The sequence below is a fragment of the Cuculus canorus genome, chromosome 4 (assembly GCF_017976375.1).
Source record: "Cuculus canorus isolate bCucCan1 chromosome 4, bCucCan1.pri, whole genome shotgun sequence".
NCBI lineage: Eukaryota > Metazoa > Chordata > Aves > Cuculiformes > Cuculidae > Cuculus > Cuculus canorus.
Window position 1 is genome coordinate 78,253,525 of NC_071404.1, and position 17,363 is coordinate 78,270,887.

At 49.5% G+C, this 17,363-nt stretch overlaps 1 protein-coding gene across 2 annotated transcripts in view; it reads left to right on the forward strand.

Moving 5' to 3' along the window:
* The window catches only part of MOB1B (MOB kinase activator 1B), a 38,693-nt gene that overhangs the window by 8,407 nt on the left and 12,923 nt on the right, over positions 1–17,363 (forward strand). For both annotated transcript variants that reach the window (XM_054065147.1, XM_054065148.1), the window contains exon 2: positions 16,923–17,089. In XM_054065147.1, the coding sequence (XP_053921122.1) occupies positions 16,923–17,089 (167 nt within the window). The remainder of the gene's footprint in view (positions 1–16,922; positions 17,090–17,363) is intronic.

Consider the following 17,363-nt stretch of genomic DNA (forward strand, 5'->3'; position numbering starts at 1 on the left):
CCTCCCGCTGTGAATTCAGGAAGGTAACAGGAGTTTTTTTCCTTGCAAATATGTTTTGGGACTTCTGCAAGCAGCACTTGGAAGCAAATTCATTCACTCTTATGTTTTTTTGTGGTTTTCTCCAGGAGAAAGCAAAGGATAAGGTGCAGCTTTTTGGTCTGTTCAGGCCTTGCCCTTCCAAACGTTGGCTTTGGTCACTCTGATCTTGCAGATACAAATGGTCCCTCTTCCTTTGTTCTGTCTTTGCCCATTCATCTTGAAACCCAATTGAGACAGCTCCTCGTCTCAGCCTTCCTTCTGTTTTTTCGCAAAGACACTTCTGTCTTGTTCACCCTCTCCTCCTCCAGCTCACAGCTGTTCCTTGGCAGGAATCCACTCCTTTTGTTATTCTTCCATACCTCCCGTGATCCTACCCATGTTTCAGCTGGGGTTTAGTTGAAGTATGCTTCTTTTCCACATCCTTAGGGTTTTTTTTCTTTGTCTATTGTTGGACTTCACCTTTAAATTTGGTAGCCTCACCTCCAGCGTTCATTGCTTGTGTCCCGGAGACAGGAGCACTCCTGACATATAAAATCTTAAATCCCTTCCTCGGTCAAGGAGAACGTCCTGTGGATAAGGACTTGTAATGCCCGGATTTGTCATCTTTATCACAAGTCTAATTCCTTTCTTTATGAGAAGGAGAACGAACGAGCTTAAGTAAGCTTTGGTAAATTCGTTTTTTTTTGCTAAAAATTGAGACATCTGATTTTTTTTTGATATAGAAGTAATTTCGGCCCAGATAATGATTGTGTGGGTTTGGTGTGTTGACTTTACTAAAATAACCCAGATTTTGTTTTGGTAGCTGGTATTTTAATTGTGTTTTTAACAACTTGAGTAGCAGAGTCCTGGTTTTCCTTGAATAGAGCAATTGTTTTAGGGACTTGCTAAGTGTTCTAGGTCCAGGAATCAAAATAGAATTACTCTGTCTTTAATTGTCATACTTTGGGCAATAAAATACTGTTTTTTCTAATGCTGAAATGTGACTTTGAACAAAAAATCAGATGTCTGTAATGCCCTATTATTAACTTCTGTGGCTGACAGCTCTTCATAAAATTTCTTGCTGCAGTATGAGTGGAAAAGAGGAAAAATGTGTATTTAAATTCGCCGTTGAGCAGTTAAACTGTCTGTGGACTCAACCGGACAATAATTCCAAAAGTAGTATTCTCCTGTGTGTGCAGGAGCGGTGCTTCCCCCTCAGGTGCTTTGGGCGGGTGGATTTTCCTGGTGGGATGCTTCGCCAGACACGAGCAAGTTCTACTGATGATCGCTACCCCCGGCACGTAAAGATTGGATTAACTATGGGGGATGCGTAAGAAACACTCGCTGATGAGATAATGCCGTGTATTTCTGGAAAGCCACTAGATTATTCATTACTGCCTCCTGTCCGTTCCTTCCTGTTATTCTCCGCGTTATTTCTTGCCTCTAATGATTGTTCTGTTCCTTCCTGAAAGGAGGGTCCGCTCTGCCCATGAAATCGAAGTGCGAGTGTCGTTTTTACATGGATGTATTGAGGTTTTCCGTTGGAAGGCTGCTGAGTATTTGCCATGTTCGTACCACCAGCCTGCTCTGCGTGGGGGTTGCCGCAAGAGACAGGCCAAGGGGACTCCCCCCATTAAAAACGAGTTCAGTTCCTCCTTTTTAGACTTTGTTTTTTCCTCCTAAACACATAACAGATTGTTCTTTTTATTGTGTTTTAAAAGGACTGAAGAGCGTCTTCAACTGTTGGGTTGTTTTGTTTGTTGAACTGCCCTGCTGCGATTCCTTGGTCGGTGTGACTGGATTTGCTTTAGTCATTCCTAGAGCACTGGTTTTCAAAAGCGCTCATCAGCATTTTGGGAAGCCATCCATGTTCTGAGGCATGTTCTCCCAGCACTATATTTGGCGTATAAGTAAGGATCTAATTTGGTGCCAGAGCCAAGCTTTTATTGCTGCAATTTATCATCCTCAGCAGCTTGTAGATGGCTTTCTAAAAACCTCTGCTTCCTCCCCTCCTACATGCATTTAGAGGGCGTGACTGTTACCAGCTGACACGGCTTGGGATGCAGAGGGTGTTGGTGAGGTGAAAATGTAAAGGGAATTTAGCTGAATGTGAGGAAATCGCTGCAGCAGGAGGAACAGGTTGCTATGGAAAGGAGCACGTACCTTTTGTGTGGGACATTTGTTTTGTCAGACTGAAAAAGTAAAGAAATCGTAGGTAGGCCGACGCTGTTCATTGCCTGCTGTGTTTGTTTGATACCCTGCTACCCTCCTGCCCCACGAGCCAGGCGATGCTTTCTGCCGCTGGTGGTGTGTGAGCCTGCCCGAGGTGAGCAAGAGCTCCCCAGGGCCGCTTCAGGGTGTTCTCATGCACTCCTTGAAAGACCTTGAACTCCTTTGTGCCTGCTTAAACGGTTCAGTAATCCTTCTTTCTTCATTAGCCTCTCCAGTATCTTTTCTTTAAATGCCATCAGATGTATTACTGAATGAAATAATCCGGGCTTGTAGCCGTGTACATTTCCTTATGTTGCTTTTGCTTAGTTGCATCCATAACGGTACTTTCTGGTTTTCATGTCTGGATCTTCTGTGGGTGCTCCCACTCCGTGGCTGATTTGTTTCCCGCTCTTGTTGGTATTCACTTTGCCTGCCAGGCCAGGACTTGAACCTTATTGCTCGTTCCCTGATGTTTTGTGTGATGTTTGAGTTGTCTAATGCTGCTTTTCATGTTGCCGTGCATCTGCGTAACATGTGCTGTGTCATCCTCCCTCCCACGTGTGTTACCGAGCGTTTTCCCTCGGTGAGTGTTTTCCTTCAGAACACAGCATTTTCTTGAAACTGCCCAAGTGACAGCCTTTAAGGATTTCTCAAAGACGGTAAAATCAAGAATCATGGAGTAGTAGTTTGAGTTGAAAGAGACCTCAAAGCCCACCCAGTCCCACCCCCTGCCATGGGCAGGGACCCCTCCCACTGGATCAGGGGCTCCAAGCCCCATCCAACCCGGCCTGGAACCCCTCCCTGGGCCAGGGCCTCCCCACCCTCATAGTGAATAATTTCTTCCTAATGTCCAATCTAAATCTTCCCCCTTCCAACTTAGAGCCATTTCCCCTTCATTTTATCACTCCAGGACCTTGTAAGAAGTCCCTCCCCAGCTTTCCTGGTGCCCCTTCCCATACAGGAAGCTGCTCTAAGGTCTCCTTGGAGCCTTCTCTTCTCCAGACTGAACAATCCCAACTCTCTCAGCCTGGCCTCATAGTAGAGGTGCTCCAGCCCTTGCATCATCTCCGTGGCCTCGTCTGGAGCCGTTCCAGCAGTTCCATATCCTTCTTACCTCGAAGGTTCCAGAATACGCAAATGTTCTTCTCCCTGCATTTGCTGTTGGGTCCATGTCTGGTTGGACTTTATGATCTTAAGGGTCTTTTCCAACCTAAACAATTCCTTGATTCCATAATTAACGAGTTAGAGGAAGACTGCCCGAGATGGTTTGGGCTGCAGACTTCACAGAGTTTAGTCTTTCCGCAGGTTTTGAAGGGCATGGAGTGGGTAGGTCTTCTTTTGTTAACAAATGTTTCATCATCTTCTCTCACAGGTATTTGGCTTTGTTGTTTCTGAATTTGCCTGCCACGGGGCAGCGCCGCGTCCTCTGTGGTGCGAGTTCTGCAGCATCCTTGCTGTAGGGCATGTAGGGCGTCCTTTCGGGCAACCCATCATCTCGTTTCAGTAGTCTCCTACTTAGAGCATGATTGAGTCCCCTTTCGTCCAAGGAACATGCGCTACACGCTCATGTAAAGCAGAAATAGTTGTTCCAGTTGCTTTCTAGTGCCAAGTTTTATGTACGGGAAAGGGTAGGTTTCACAAAAGAAGCGTAGTCGTGTCCCCTGAATGATTTATTAGGTACATTCATGCCGTAAACGGAGGTTTGAACCCTGGTGGAAACGGAACATTGAAGCGTAGCTGGGTGAAGTTGTAACTTCTGTTTGAATTCAGGCTGTGCCCTCCCTTTTAAGCGAGCTAATGCTAATAGACAGGAATAAGGGTTTCCTGAGAAAAGAGGGGAGCATTAGTGAGAAAATAGCACTATTTAGTTTGCAGGGAGCTTAATTAGGGACTGAAACGGTAAAGATGCTGAGCTCCAGCTCCGTGGTCCGTAGTAATAAATGAAGCAGTTGGAGAGGAAGGAATATGTTGTGTTTCCCTTCTTCAGAGCCTCTCGTTTAATGAAGTGGTACATGAATATTGGGATACTGGAATCTGCAGAAACGGATCTGGTTCAGATTATGCCCTGCAGTTCTGTGGTGTGTGTACATGTACACAGGAATTGTTGGCACCAACAGAGTCGAGGAACCTGGATCCGATTGAAAGAGCCCAACCAAGCAGCCAAGACCAGTCCTCAATGTTCTTACAAATCTAACCTCTGTTTGTAAGAAGATGGAAGTTTTATAAGTGCAGACAGCATTGCGTTTGCCTGGAGGACGTCCATGGATACCTGCGAGCATGTAGCAAAGCCTCCTGGATAATTCCAGTTCCTCTCCTGGAACAGGATTTCAGAGGGGGACACGCAGAGATACTCAGGTCCCTGCTAAAAGCCTCTTTCTTGCACATTGGAGCGAAAACTTGTTTGAAGTGGTTTGGTGGTCTTCAAGCCCTTGAGAAAGCCAGTGGAGAAACCTGGAAGCAGCAGCACAGGGACAATGACCAAACACGCAGGGTGAGCCTGTTGGGAGGCTGTGGATTTCATACCACGGGTGTGTTCCAGTTCCTCTGCTACCTGTGTGGCTCCCAGCTTGTCTCTGTGAGTCAACGGGGCACGCTTGGCTGCGTGCGTGCCTCCTCTTCTCATCTGTGTGTTGCTCCGAAGGATTCTCTCGTGTACTCCTTTGTGTGTGCCTGGCCCATTCCTCTCCTTGCATCACCCGGCACTGCTGGTTGTCCTACGGAGGACAACACTTGAGGAGTTGAGTCACTTCCGCGACCGGCTGCTCTGGGAGTTAGTTCAATGGTGTTTTGGAGAGCACGGGCAGAGCTCTGGTAGAATCCAGTGAGGATTTGTTTGTTTTGAGAGTTTTCCAGGAGATGAAAGTGTTTTGAATGGACATGTTGTAAATGGAACAAGGGGATTGATTTTGTGTCCGAGCATAGCTAAGTGATGATGATTTCCTGGTTACGGCATGGTGTTCTGGACGGTTGCTTGTTCCTTGCATTAGGAATTGCGATTGCATCCAACTGGGTAAACAGCAGGAACACCATTGCCACCTACCCGGCTGGGGTTGTCCTAGACGCGGGGGTTGTAGTAGACATGAGCGCTGCAGGGTAACACCTCCCCCTTGTTTACCGGCACATTCTGAGCGGAAAAATGGAGGCGGAAAAGCGTGGGTGCCTGGCTTGGCTAAAAAACGGTCTGTGGCCACCTAACATCGCTGTGGATTTGGCAGCACGCGTGTCGCTGCCAGGCAGGCATGGGTGTGTGTCAGAGGGAAACTCCCAGTCCCCTGTCCCTTGTCATGGCGCGGCCGGCAAAACTTGGTCTTCAGCTGGTTCTGGTGACATGAGAGCATCTGGGCAAATCCCACGTGTCCTTGGTTTCGCTGGCTCTCAAATGTGTGTGGATGGAAGCAAACCCATGTATTTTAAGAATGTGGATGCGTACGTGTTGTGATAGCTTCTGACAGCGAGTGGTGGTGGTTGGGACAAGCAAAAGTAAACCCTTCCTTGAGGCTGCTTTAAATAATTTTCTCCTTCCTGGATGTGAGTCATCTGATAAACTTCTGCTCTTGTAGCACGCAGAGGCTTGTGTGTGATGGTACCTGTCTTTTTTGAGAGCTATCGATGACTTCTTCATCTGCCTCCTCTCATACCATCCAAGTGTGGAGCTTCCTTTGACGAAGACAGCTGTTTTTCCAAGAAGGGGAGGCCAGATATTAGTCCCCATCTTGATGGGCAGAGGATTAAAAAGCTCATAAAAATACCTATTTTGCTGTCAGTGCTATTTCACACCGGTTCTGACGGTCCTGGTGCCCCTCGAGAAGCACGGTCAGGTTGATGAGCCTACAGAAAAACGAATTTACCCCCTGGTGTCGCAGAGGAGAAGGGTGGGATGAGGGAAGATGGAGAAGCGTGTTTCACTGAAAAGAAAAAAAGAGGATTTGGGGTTTGGTCTGGATTTGTCCTGGCTCCATTTCTGGACATGGGAAGAACCTCTGCTTTGAGGAATACCCTGTGTTATATTGCCATTGTTACCGATGCCGTGTGCTGAAGGATAAGAAGGTTGTTTTAAATTTCCCCAATCCGTGACACTTAATTTAGATGAGGAAATTTGGATTTATGTTTGCTGGTGGTTTTTTGTTTGAAGCGTGCCCTTCAACACTTAAAAAAATGGTGTTTGAAACGAAGCTTTTCCTTTCCTTCCTCTTCTGAAAGGACCCCCTGCCTTTTGTGGAAAGCTGTGTTTTGTATCTGCTCCCTCAGGACTGATGTATTCGTTTTTAAATCTGGATTTCTTACCAAGCTGCTCAGCTCAAGGACTGGGGCTTTTGGGAAGAAAGGGCTGCAGGGATCTGCGGAGGAGCAGCTGCCGTGGGCATCTCCGTTGTGCTGGGCAGAAGCGGAGCTGAGGGGAGCAGTGCCAGTTGCCACCCAGCGAGGCTTCGGGTCTGAACAGGAGCGGGATGCAAACTCCCTGCCTCGCAACAGGGAAGGACGGCTCGGCGGATGAAGCGATCCTGTTCTGGAGCTTTGCCGCGCCGCTGCGGGACCGTGACAGTGCTGGGGCCGCACAGAATTGTCTGGAGGCCTCGTAGTTCCTGCAGCAGGATGGGGTGCTCATGCCTGGGGGTGCTCCGCGCGGCTTTCCCGGTGACAGTGCTGCAGCAGGTCTGGGAAGAGGTGCCATGGCTTTGGCTCCTGGGCTGATGGAGCGTGGCACTGTTGCTCCGCAGGGTTGTCAAGGGGCTGCCCTGGGCAGGCTGTAGGGGAGCCGATCACACAAAGCTGAGCCTCGGATAGCGGGGGCCCCTCTCTCACACCGCGCTGCGTTGGCTGTGTGAGGAGATGTTTCGTCGTGTTTAACTTTGGCGTTTCTAATTTCAGTGAGTTACTGCCGACAATCCAGGTTCTCCTGGTGCCTCGTACCAGCTGTGCTGGACCGCTTCAGCGGTGTGCCAGCAAGCTGAGTATTTCCAGTTGCTCTTTCCTGCAAGACGGAATTTAAGCAACAAACAACACGGATTCCCTTCCTATAGGAGTGACTGTGAAAATTTTCCAAGTCAGTGCAGCTGATTGTTCCTTAAAAAACCCAAATGAAACAAGCAAGCAAACCACTCCCCCTGAGCCCAGAATAGCTTTCTAACCCCTGCCTCAACTTTTGGGCCAGCAGCGGTGTTGTGTAAGGAGCTGGCAGCTCCTAACTCTTTCCCAGACGGGCTGCTTGCATTTGCTTAGTGATCTTGGCAGAGTGTGCGTTTCCCTTCGAGTGAAGAGAGTTATACTTCTTGCAGCGTAGTGTTTGTGGAAGTTATTTTTGTCCGATGGGAGTGCTCTTCAGAAATGTGTTGCTTTTACTGTTGTTCAGAGTGACTCTGCGACTGCATCTGAGGAATTCACCCAGAGGGGCGCTTTTCAGGGTGAGAGCTGTCGCCTTGTGCGCTCAGTCTCTGCTTTACCCGTGTGCCTGCTGGCTTTTAGCTCTCCAGCTGTTAAAAGCTGAGCAGCTTTCCAATACCTCGAACTATTGAGTTGTGCCCCAGGATTGCACGGGCCTGGAGAGCCTCAGTCTGCTGAATCCGAGGTGGCTGGACCACGAGCGCCACGTCTCTTTGCACGTTGTTGGCCCACTCTGTTCAAGGCTTCTCGCTGTCATCTTCATGGGAAGTTCATGGAATCATGGAATGGTTTGGATTGGAAAGGAACCCAAAGCCCATCCAGTCCCACCCCTGCCATGGGCAGGGACCCCTCCCACCGGATCAGGGGCTCCAAGCCCCATCCAACCTGGCCTGGAACCCCTCCAGGGATGGGACAGCCACGGCTGCTCTGGGCACCCTGGGCCAGGGCCTCCCCGCCCTCGCAGGAAAACTAAGATCTCATCCCTAAGATCTCATCTCAATCTCCCCTTTTTCAGATTCAAACCATTCCCCCTCGTCCCCTGCCTGCCCTCCCGGATCAAGAGCCTCCAAATTCAAGTGAACTGACTGGGACAGGCTTATTTTAATAGGTAGGAATTTGACTGGAGAATAATTGACTTCTTGATATTGTAGGAGCTGAAGAAAGCAGTGCTTGGCTCACACACCTTCTCTTCAGAACAGAGGTGTTGTGACTGCTCAGTTTTATAAATAGAAATGCTCGAGTTAAATCTTTCCAGTGCAGATTTTGAATGTGTGGCACTTCATTTTACCTTCTGTCCTTCTGACGCTGCGGCTGTCACGGGGGAAAAGCATTTAAATGGTGCAACTGTTGATATGATTTCCAAAAAGCAACTTGGGCTTTCGTTTTAATGTCTATGTTGAGGTGGTGGCTGTTAGAAATGAAGATGCTCATTCGTAGCAGGATGTTGTCATCTGAAGCCCCACGTTATTGTTGGAAGGCTGGAAATGTTTGCTTTTCTGGAATTCAGTTCTCGCTTTGTGCTGTCCGTGTGTGTTGGGGTTTCAAAGTGGCGCAGCGGGAGAAAGGGGACGAGGAGACACGGACCTAGAACTTGGGGGCTTCTCTCATAGATTTACTCATTGGCCTTCAGCAGTGAGTCACTGCCTCAGTTTCCCTGTGTCCAACATAATGCTAACGGTGCTGACTTCAAAGCTGCGTTGTGTGGATTAATGAATGCATGCGAAGGCCTTTGAAGATGAAAAAGCAAGAGGTGAAAAATGGAAAGTTTCCACGGCCCAGGTCAATTGCTGTGTGCTGTCGTGAGTTCATTTTTCAGAACCTCTTGAGCGCTTCCAGATGTTTCGAAGGGCTTCGTTCAGTGGGACCACGGCAGTGAACGCTTTCAGGAGGGACGGAGCGATACAGCTGTACTTGTGGAAGTAGCACTCACATTCCACGGGGAAAAAAAGATGATATCGCACGGCCTCGGCATTAAGAAGAACATGGATGGGAGTTCCATCCAGAAAACGGTGTCACTGCTGCGTTCTCTGTTAATTTTTCCCCAGGGCAAGTTTCTGTCCTTCCCAGCGTTGGATAAAACAGCTGTCGGGCAAGCCCTGTGCAAAATGATTTAGGGAATTGCAGCACTGTGTGCTTGAGCCACAGGGAGCGTGAGATCGATGGGAGCAGTGGTGCTCTCTGTCCTCTCCATGGAAGTCGGATGCTTGTGATATTTTAAACGCAAATCTTAATTTCTTGTGAAACGTGTCAGTTTGGTGTGCGATGTGCAATAAGTGTGCAGGAAAAAAATGGTTTTCAGATTCTCAGGTCTTCTCCGGGGTGGTGTTTATTCATCTTCCATTTCACCAATGGCAAAGTAATTGCATGCTTTGTAAGTGCTGCGTTGGTTTAAAACACTGTAAGGAACTGTTAGTGAATTATGGGATAACTTGGTCTGGTTTTGTTCGGTCAGGAGGAGTCTGAGGAAGACTTTGGAGTGCCGTCAATATTTCAGTGGTTTAGGCTGTGATGTTGCTGCAAAACTGATGGCTTGGCACCCTGGGTAGAGGCAGGAGCTAGGCTTTGACCCACGTGCCTAAGTTTGGTTGTGAAGCACGCTAGATTCCTGGGAGCATAGCAATAGAACGAGGGGGGACAGTTCTAGGCTGAAAGAGGGGAGAAATGTCTCCCAGTGAGGGTGGGGAGGCCCTGGCCCAGGTTGCCCAGAGCAGCCGTGGCTGCCCCATCCCTGAAGGTGTTCCAGGCCAGGTTGGATGGGGCTTGGAGCCCCTGATCCAGTGAGAGGGGTCCCTGCCCATGGCAGGGGTGGGACTGGGTGGGTGGGCTTTGAGGTCCCTTCCAACCCAATGATTCTATGATTCAGGCAGAGTTTTAGCTTGTCAGTTTGAGCCGTGTTAGACACAACGTTAAGGAGGAGCTCGAGGCTGGTTCTGTGGTCAGATCGAGCTGTGAAGTCTTATGCGTTTAGGCATAAGGAGCCTAAACTTTTCTGTTTTCATCCAAGTTTCCGTGGATGTGCAGCCGACTTCATAGAAATCGATAAAAACCTCCGCTGAAAGATTCCAGCGTGCAAGAGCTGGATGTGAGGAGGGCTAAGCCCGGCCAGCCAAAGTGCTTCCCTTGGGAGTGCAAAGTTCTAAGCATCTCCTTTCCCCAGTTAAGAAGTACATCAGGAGTTGAGGCTGGGTATAAGCTGCCGCTGCTGCCTCTGAAGCGGAGGTGGGCTGCTGAGGCAGCTTGGGTGTAAGCAGCATGCCTGAAAAGTTTCCTTTCTTCTGGAAGCATCATCTCTCCAACTTGCGGCAGAATCCGCATCACTAAACCCCCTCCCTGTCAGATAAAATTATAGCTCGGGAGGAAATTTTGTGTTCTTGCTTACCAGCAAGTAGTGACGTGTGTGAGGCTCAGCGGCGCGTGGGCTCCTGGCAGGGGGGAAGCGGTTCTGGTGGCTCAGCGGTGTGGCTGCCTCGCCAGGCTTCCGTCCGCATCCCAGCTCCGGAGGCAACTGCTCTGGACGCGCTGCCCGATTTAGCGCGAGGCCGGACTGCATCTGGCACTGCTAAAGGAAAATAGAAGGGCATAATTTGCTAAAAAGATTGGATGTGGGAGTGCAGGGAGCAAAACGTCCTTGGCATTGCAAGAATTTTTGGACAAGTCAGTTCCTTTTGGAAGAGGAGAAATGGGTTGTCAACGATAGTGGGGATGATGCCGCGTGCTCCCTGTTTTATGTCCAAGGAAAATGGGATCTTCAGTGTGGCTTTCTGAGGGTTTCTCTGTCTCCTTTCGCTTCTGCATTCATGTGGCGTTTTGAGGCTGAAGGAGAGGTCAGGGACACTTTACAGGAAAAGGCAGGCGCTGCTGCTACCTCAAGCGTCCTAAAATCCCGGGATAAATGGCTCAGCAATACGGCTAATTCGGCTGTGGGATGTAGGTGAAAATGAAATGTCATCCTTGGTCAAGACAACTGTTACTGTGTTTTCTGTAATTGAGGCTTTCTGAACCCATATAGCACAGAACAGATTGACATATCAGGAACAAAAATGTTTTGGATTTGTTTTGGATTTTTTTAAGATGCCTTCGGCTCAGTGTTGGGAGCCGTAATGTGGGGCAGCAGGAATGAACTGCTGCGGTCGGGGTTCAGGGGGGCAAGCAGGACTGCCGAGTACACTGACCGTCTGAAGGGGTACTTAACTGTTGGAGCTGAGGCATAAATAAATGAGGCTGGTTTTGATTAAATAGCAGGAGAGCTTCTGCACTAGTGTTTGCTGCGACATTTCCAACTGCAGTTCCCAGGAGCAGCTTGGATCAGCCATGGTGTGGCCAGCAGGAGCGGGGAAGGGATAGTCCCTCTGGAATCAGCGCTGGTGAGGCAGCACCTCGAATCCTGGGCTCAGTGTTGGGCTCCTCACTGCAGGAAAAACACTGAGAAAGAAGCTGGAGCGTGTCCGGAGAAGAGAACGGAGCTGAGGAAGGGGCTGGAAAACGGGTTACAGGGAGCAGCTGAGGAACACAGGGCTGTTTAGTCTGGAGGAGAGGAGGCCGAGGGGAGACCTCATGGGTCTCTGCAGCTCCCAGAAAGGAGTTTGTGGGGAGGTGGGTGCTGGTCTGTTCTCCCCAGAAACAAGTAACAGGATGAGAGGAAATGGTTGTGCCAAGGAGGTTTAGATTCATATTAGTGAAAATTTCTTTACTGACAGAGTGGTGAGACCCTGGCAAAGGCCACCCAGGACAGTGAAGGAGCCTCGGTCCCTGGAGGGGTTCAAAACACTTGTGTCTGTGGCACTGGGGACATGGTTTAGCAGGCACGGCGGCGCTGGGCTGACGGTTGCACCGGGTGAGCTGAGAGGGCTTTTCCAACCTCTGTGATTGTAGGATTCTGTATGGGTTTGGGCTTAGGAAGGCTGCTTAGTGTTGTTCAGTCCCGGAGCTTGTGCCTGTCCTAGGGATTGTGTGACCGAGCCTGCGGTTAACTGCCTTCCCATAGGCTGAGCTGCCTCAGCGCATGGAATTCTGACAAAATGTGCCGGTATTTCCATAGCATGAGACAACCAGCAGCCTGCATTTATCCTGATTGCTTTTCCTTCTGGATGCCTGCCTGCCTTTCGTGTGAGACCATTTCCTGCTGTCTTAGGGTGGCTGGGCTGGATGTGGGCAGTAGTGATCGGAAAGGTAGCAGGGGCAAATGTGGAGCGGCTCATTTAGAGTGGTTGATGAGAGCAAATTGTTGTGTGTCTGTTGTTACAGCTTTTGCCTGCTTCTGAGAAGAGACCCCCCGTGTCTGGGGAGGGGACGGCACGGATTAAGTAATACCAAAGCACAATACATTTGAAACTCATTCTCTGCTTCCCTGGCCCTGGAAGATCTCGGCTGGGCGCTCAGCAGTTCTGCTGTGACTCGCTTTGTTATCCACCAAGCTCAGTGTCTGGGGCAGACGGGGTGTTGTGAATTCCTGCTTGGAGTTCTGTCAGCCTAGGATGTTTTATTTAGAGAGCTGCTTCATCCTGCTTCCCCGTCCCTTGTTGTCAAACCCTCATCCCCTCTGCTGCTTTACCCTTTGTGCTAAAACGCAAACGATTTCTTGGTTTATTTATTCCATACCCTTTTCCAGTTACCGATTCCCATGTTTCTATACTGCTGTCTCCTCCCAAACAAAGAGTTGCTGCAGAAGCTGCAAGTGAAGTGCTGCCCTTGGTGATGGGGATCCTCCTGGTACATGCTCCCTCTCTGGATAGAGCTTTCCTTGGCACGCTCCGGGATCTCCAGGCACCCGGGAGTGCTCTCCATAATGAGCCTTTGGGTCTTGTCTGGCCGTGATGCATTGCAACAGAGAGGCTGATGTGCATGGTGACACGAGGATGGAGGCTTTAGGAATTCAGGGTTCTATGTCAGCGGGGTGGGAAGGAATCTCCTTTTCCATTCTCGTTCTATGTGAACTGAATGGCCGGAGCTTTGGGGTCTGTGGAAACCTCTGGTTTGCTTTTCATGGAAGTATTAGGAGTTGGTTTTCCCTGTCGTCTAGTTGTGACGGAGCAAGAGCAAAACCTCGCGTGGGCAAATTAGGAAGCAGTGCGCTTGTGTTTAGCGTGTGCTGTTTCTCTTGGGCTTCCACACGTGGGAAGACAGCGATACCGGTCTCTCTTGCTCTTCTGCTGTTGTGTTACCCTGTGTCAGCACGGTGGCGGCGGCCGTGCCCCAACACAATGCTCAGGTGGCTTAAGCTGTATTTTTCCCTGCTGCATTCCCCTGGTGGTTATAAAGAGGATATATTCCTGCAGAGAAAAACTGAGCTCTTTGCGTAGTCACTTTTAACACGTGGGGTTTTTTTGTTGTTTTGAGGATGGGCGGTTTTTTGGCTGCTGTTTCTTCCGCGCTGGTTTGCCCTTGGCCGGGCACCAAGTGGAGGTGGCTGGAGGGGTGGGTGGTGAAGGGAACTCCCTGAGCCGCACAAGCATCTTGCTCCCACTGGCAGGCAATTATTTTATTGACGATTTGAATCTGGTATCCTTGCTTAGGGGGAAATGCAAAGGGCTGGGTGCGTGGAAGTTCCGTAACAGAAAATGCGTGAGCCAGACGTTTCCTGTGTCTGGCTCTCAGTCGCGTTTAGTACCTGACTGCAGGAACGTTGTGCTGCTGTCTGCGTGGATGGATGTGGCCTGGTCAGCTGTGTCTTCCCATGATCCCTGTTAGTCCAGGCAGGTGCTCTTTTCTGTGGATTAGAACACGGGATTCCTGAGGATGCTGCTCCTTCGTAGCTTGGGAGGCTTAAAGTTGGATCGGGACCGTATAAACCACTAACCAGCCAGGCTTGTGGAATCTGCTCCATACCCATGGATGCACCTGCAAAGATGATGTTACCCGCCCAAAAGAATTCACAGAACTCCTGTTCAGGTCCAAGCTGAGACTTATGGAGCGGTTTGGCAGTTTGGTCACAAGCTTGGCAAAGAACGTGGTTCTTCCTGAAGGAAACAACAATTAGAATCATAGAATCACCAGGTTGGAAAAGACCTCTTGGATCATCAAATCCAACCATTCCTATCAACCACTAAACCAAACCATGTCCCAGAGCACCTTGTCTATCCATCTTTTAAATACCTCCAGGGAAGGTGACTGCCCCCCTCCCTGGGCAGCCTCTGCCAGTGCCCGATGACCCTTTCTGTGAAAAATTTATTTCTGATGTCCAGCCTGACCCTCCCCTGACGGAGCTTCAGGCCATTCCCCCTTGTCCTGTCCTCTGTCACTTGGGAGAAGAGCCCAGCTCCCTCCTCTCCACAACCTCCTTTCAGGCAGTTGTAGAGAGTAATAAGGTCTCCCCTCAGCCTCCTCTTCTCCAGGATAAACAACCCCAGCTCTCTCAGCCACTCCTTGTCAGACCTTCTCCAGCCCCTCACCAGCTTCGTTGCTCTTCTCTGGACACACTCCAGAGCCTCAACATCCTTCTTGTGGTGAGGGGCCCAGAACTGAACACAGTACTTGAGGTGAGGTCTCACCAGTGCCGAGTCCAGAGGGAGAATCCCCTCCCTGGACCTGCTGGTCACACCGTTTCTGATCCAAGCCAAGATGCCATTGGCCTTCTTGGCCCCCTGGGCACACTGCTGGCTCATGTTCAGTCGCTGCCAACCAACACCCCCAGGTCCTTCTCCTCCGTGCAGCTTTCCAGCCAGACTTCTCCCAGTCTGTAGCACTGCACAGGGTTGTTGTGCCCCAAGTGCAGGACCCGGCATTTGGCCTTGTTCAACCTCATGCCATTGGTCTCGGCCCAGCGGTCCATCCTGTTCAGATCCCTTTGGAGCCTCCCTACCCTCCAGCAGATCCAGACTTCCAGCCAGCTTAGTGTCATCTGCAAACTTGCTGAGGGTGCACTCAATGCCTTCATCCAGGTCATTGATAGAGACATTGAACAGGGTTGGACCCAGTACTGAGCCCTGGGGAACCCCACTTGTGACTGGGCTCCAGCTGGAGGTAACTCCATTGACCACCACTCTTTGTTGTGTTCTTCAGAGTACGCTGCGTTTCTGCAGAGCTGTTGGCATTCAGGGGTGTAGAAACGAGTGATGGTGTCAGTTAACTTTCTGTTGACGGCTGCAGTGTGGTGTGGTGGGGAAATGGGATGTGGAATCCAGGTTCTTAGAGTGCTTCTGTGACAGCGTACCTATGCCGGCATCGTCCCGAGGATGAGCCACCACCCTTATGTGTTCAAACATGCAGATTAAATATTTAATGAGCCGGCAGAGCCCTTACTCTTCACTAACAAAAAGTGTGGCCCTGTAGAGAAGCGGTGAAAAATAAGCCAAGTTGTTTATCTGATGAAATGAGAATCGGTTAATATTTGTAGTGAAAATTCTGCTGTCTGGGTTTCACATCTTTCTGCTTCTTTTCATTGGAATTCAAGGCTAAGTTTTCCCATTCTGACAGAAACCTTTTCTCAGCTCCCACACTCAGACATGCACAAATACTGGCTGATTCGACACTTTTTTTGCAAATATGTGCTTTTCCATGTCAGGTTTCTGACATGTCAGGGGTTCATGTGCCACCCGGGCTCCCTGCCATCCTTGAAAATTCAGATGTCTGAACTTCTTCCTAGGTCAGTCCATGTTTTCCAAACAAAATAATGGGTCAGAAAGTGGTTTATATGGAAGGAGTAAAAGTTATTATCCTTATTTCTTGTCTAATGAGTGAACGCAAAGGTCTTTGTGCTGTGAAACCGGGAGAAAACAATGTAGGGAGTTTGTGGAAACTGAGGAATCGTATCAGTCTCCAGCTGAAGTGTTTGTGTATTTTAAAAACTGAATTCCTAAACAAACCCAGGTACTGGAAAATGGTAGCTAAGACAACGTAGAACCAGCCAGGCCTGCAGGAAGTACACTTTCCTAAACACCAGCAGCTCGGTTTGAGGAATCCACGGTAACTCCTCAACACGCTGTACTGGCTTGGAGAAGACAGGGGTCTGTCCCCACCTCCTTCCTGCCTTCCTGTGGGTGGTGTGACATTTTGTGTCTCATGGAAGTGGGTGTTAGAGAAAGAACATGGGTTTTCCTGGTAAATAAAGGGTATCTGTAATTCCTGTGACAGCTTCATGGCTGGTCAGAATAAAGGAGGTTTCTGTTTGGCTGGGCTGCTCTCCTTGATACGTGACTGTCCGGATTCTGGGGAAGAAAATATGATAGGGAAGGGATTCGGAGCATTCCTGGTTGTCTGACTGGCTTAACAGAAAGGTGGGAAGGCAGGAGAGCGGAGAATCATTTAGCTGTATAGAACAAGTAGTCAAAGAAGCTGTTGCTTTTGCATCCCAGTTTTTTCTCTGCCTGGAGAAGAGAAGGCTCTGGGGAGACCTTTAAAGCAGCTTCCCCTACTGAAAGGGGCTCCAGGAAAGCTGGGGAGGGACTTTCTACAAGGACATGGAGTGATAGGACGAGGGGGAACGGCTTTAGACTGGAAGGAGGAAGATTTAGAGTGGACATCAGGAAGAAGCGTTTTCCTGTGAGGGAGGCCCTGGCCCAGGGTGCCCAGAGCAGCCGTGGCTGCCCCATCCCTGGAGGGGTTCCAGGCCAGGTTGGATGGGGCTTGGAGCCCCTGATCCAATGGGAGGGGTCCATACCCATGGCAGGAGGTGGAAATGGATGATCTTTGAGATCCCTTCCCACCCACACCATTCATGAGTCTATAAATACCCTTTTAAAATGTGAAAATATGGGAGCAGGGAGAGCGTTTACTGTTAATCCTGTGCTGATATATGACTATGCCCGCTCCTTTCTTTTTTCCTTCTCTTTCCACAAGTTCTCAAGGAAATAATTAATTCCCTTTTCCTTTTGCAGTGGCAGTCGCTCTTCCAAAACCTTCAAACCAAAGAAGAATATTCCAGAGGGGTCTCACCAGTACCAGCTGCTAAAACATGCCGAAGCCACGCTCGGAAGCGGTAATCTCCGGATGGCCGTTATGCTTCCAGAGGGTGAAGACTTAAATGAATGGGTTGCAGTTAACAGTAAGTAAAACTAACCTTGTTTTTGTTCATCAGGGGGTGCTGAATGCGGGCAGATACTTGTTGGGGGCTGTCTGCGCCCCCTTTTTGCATGCAGCGGGCTCCTCTGCACCACTCTGTGTGGGTGGGAGAGGGGAATGTCCTGTCAGTCAGAGCTGATGGATGCAGAGCATCGCGCTGAGACAAAACCACTTTGGTCTCCTTGTTCCTGTTAACAAAATAATTCTTATTCAGAGTGGTTGAAGTCGGAGCCCTCATCACAAACAAGCGCTGAAGG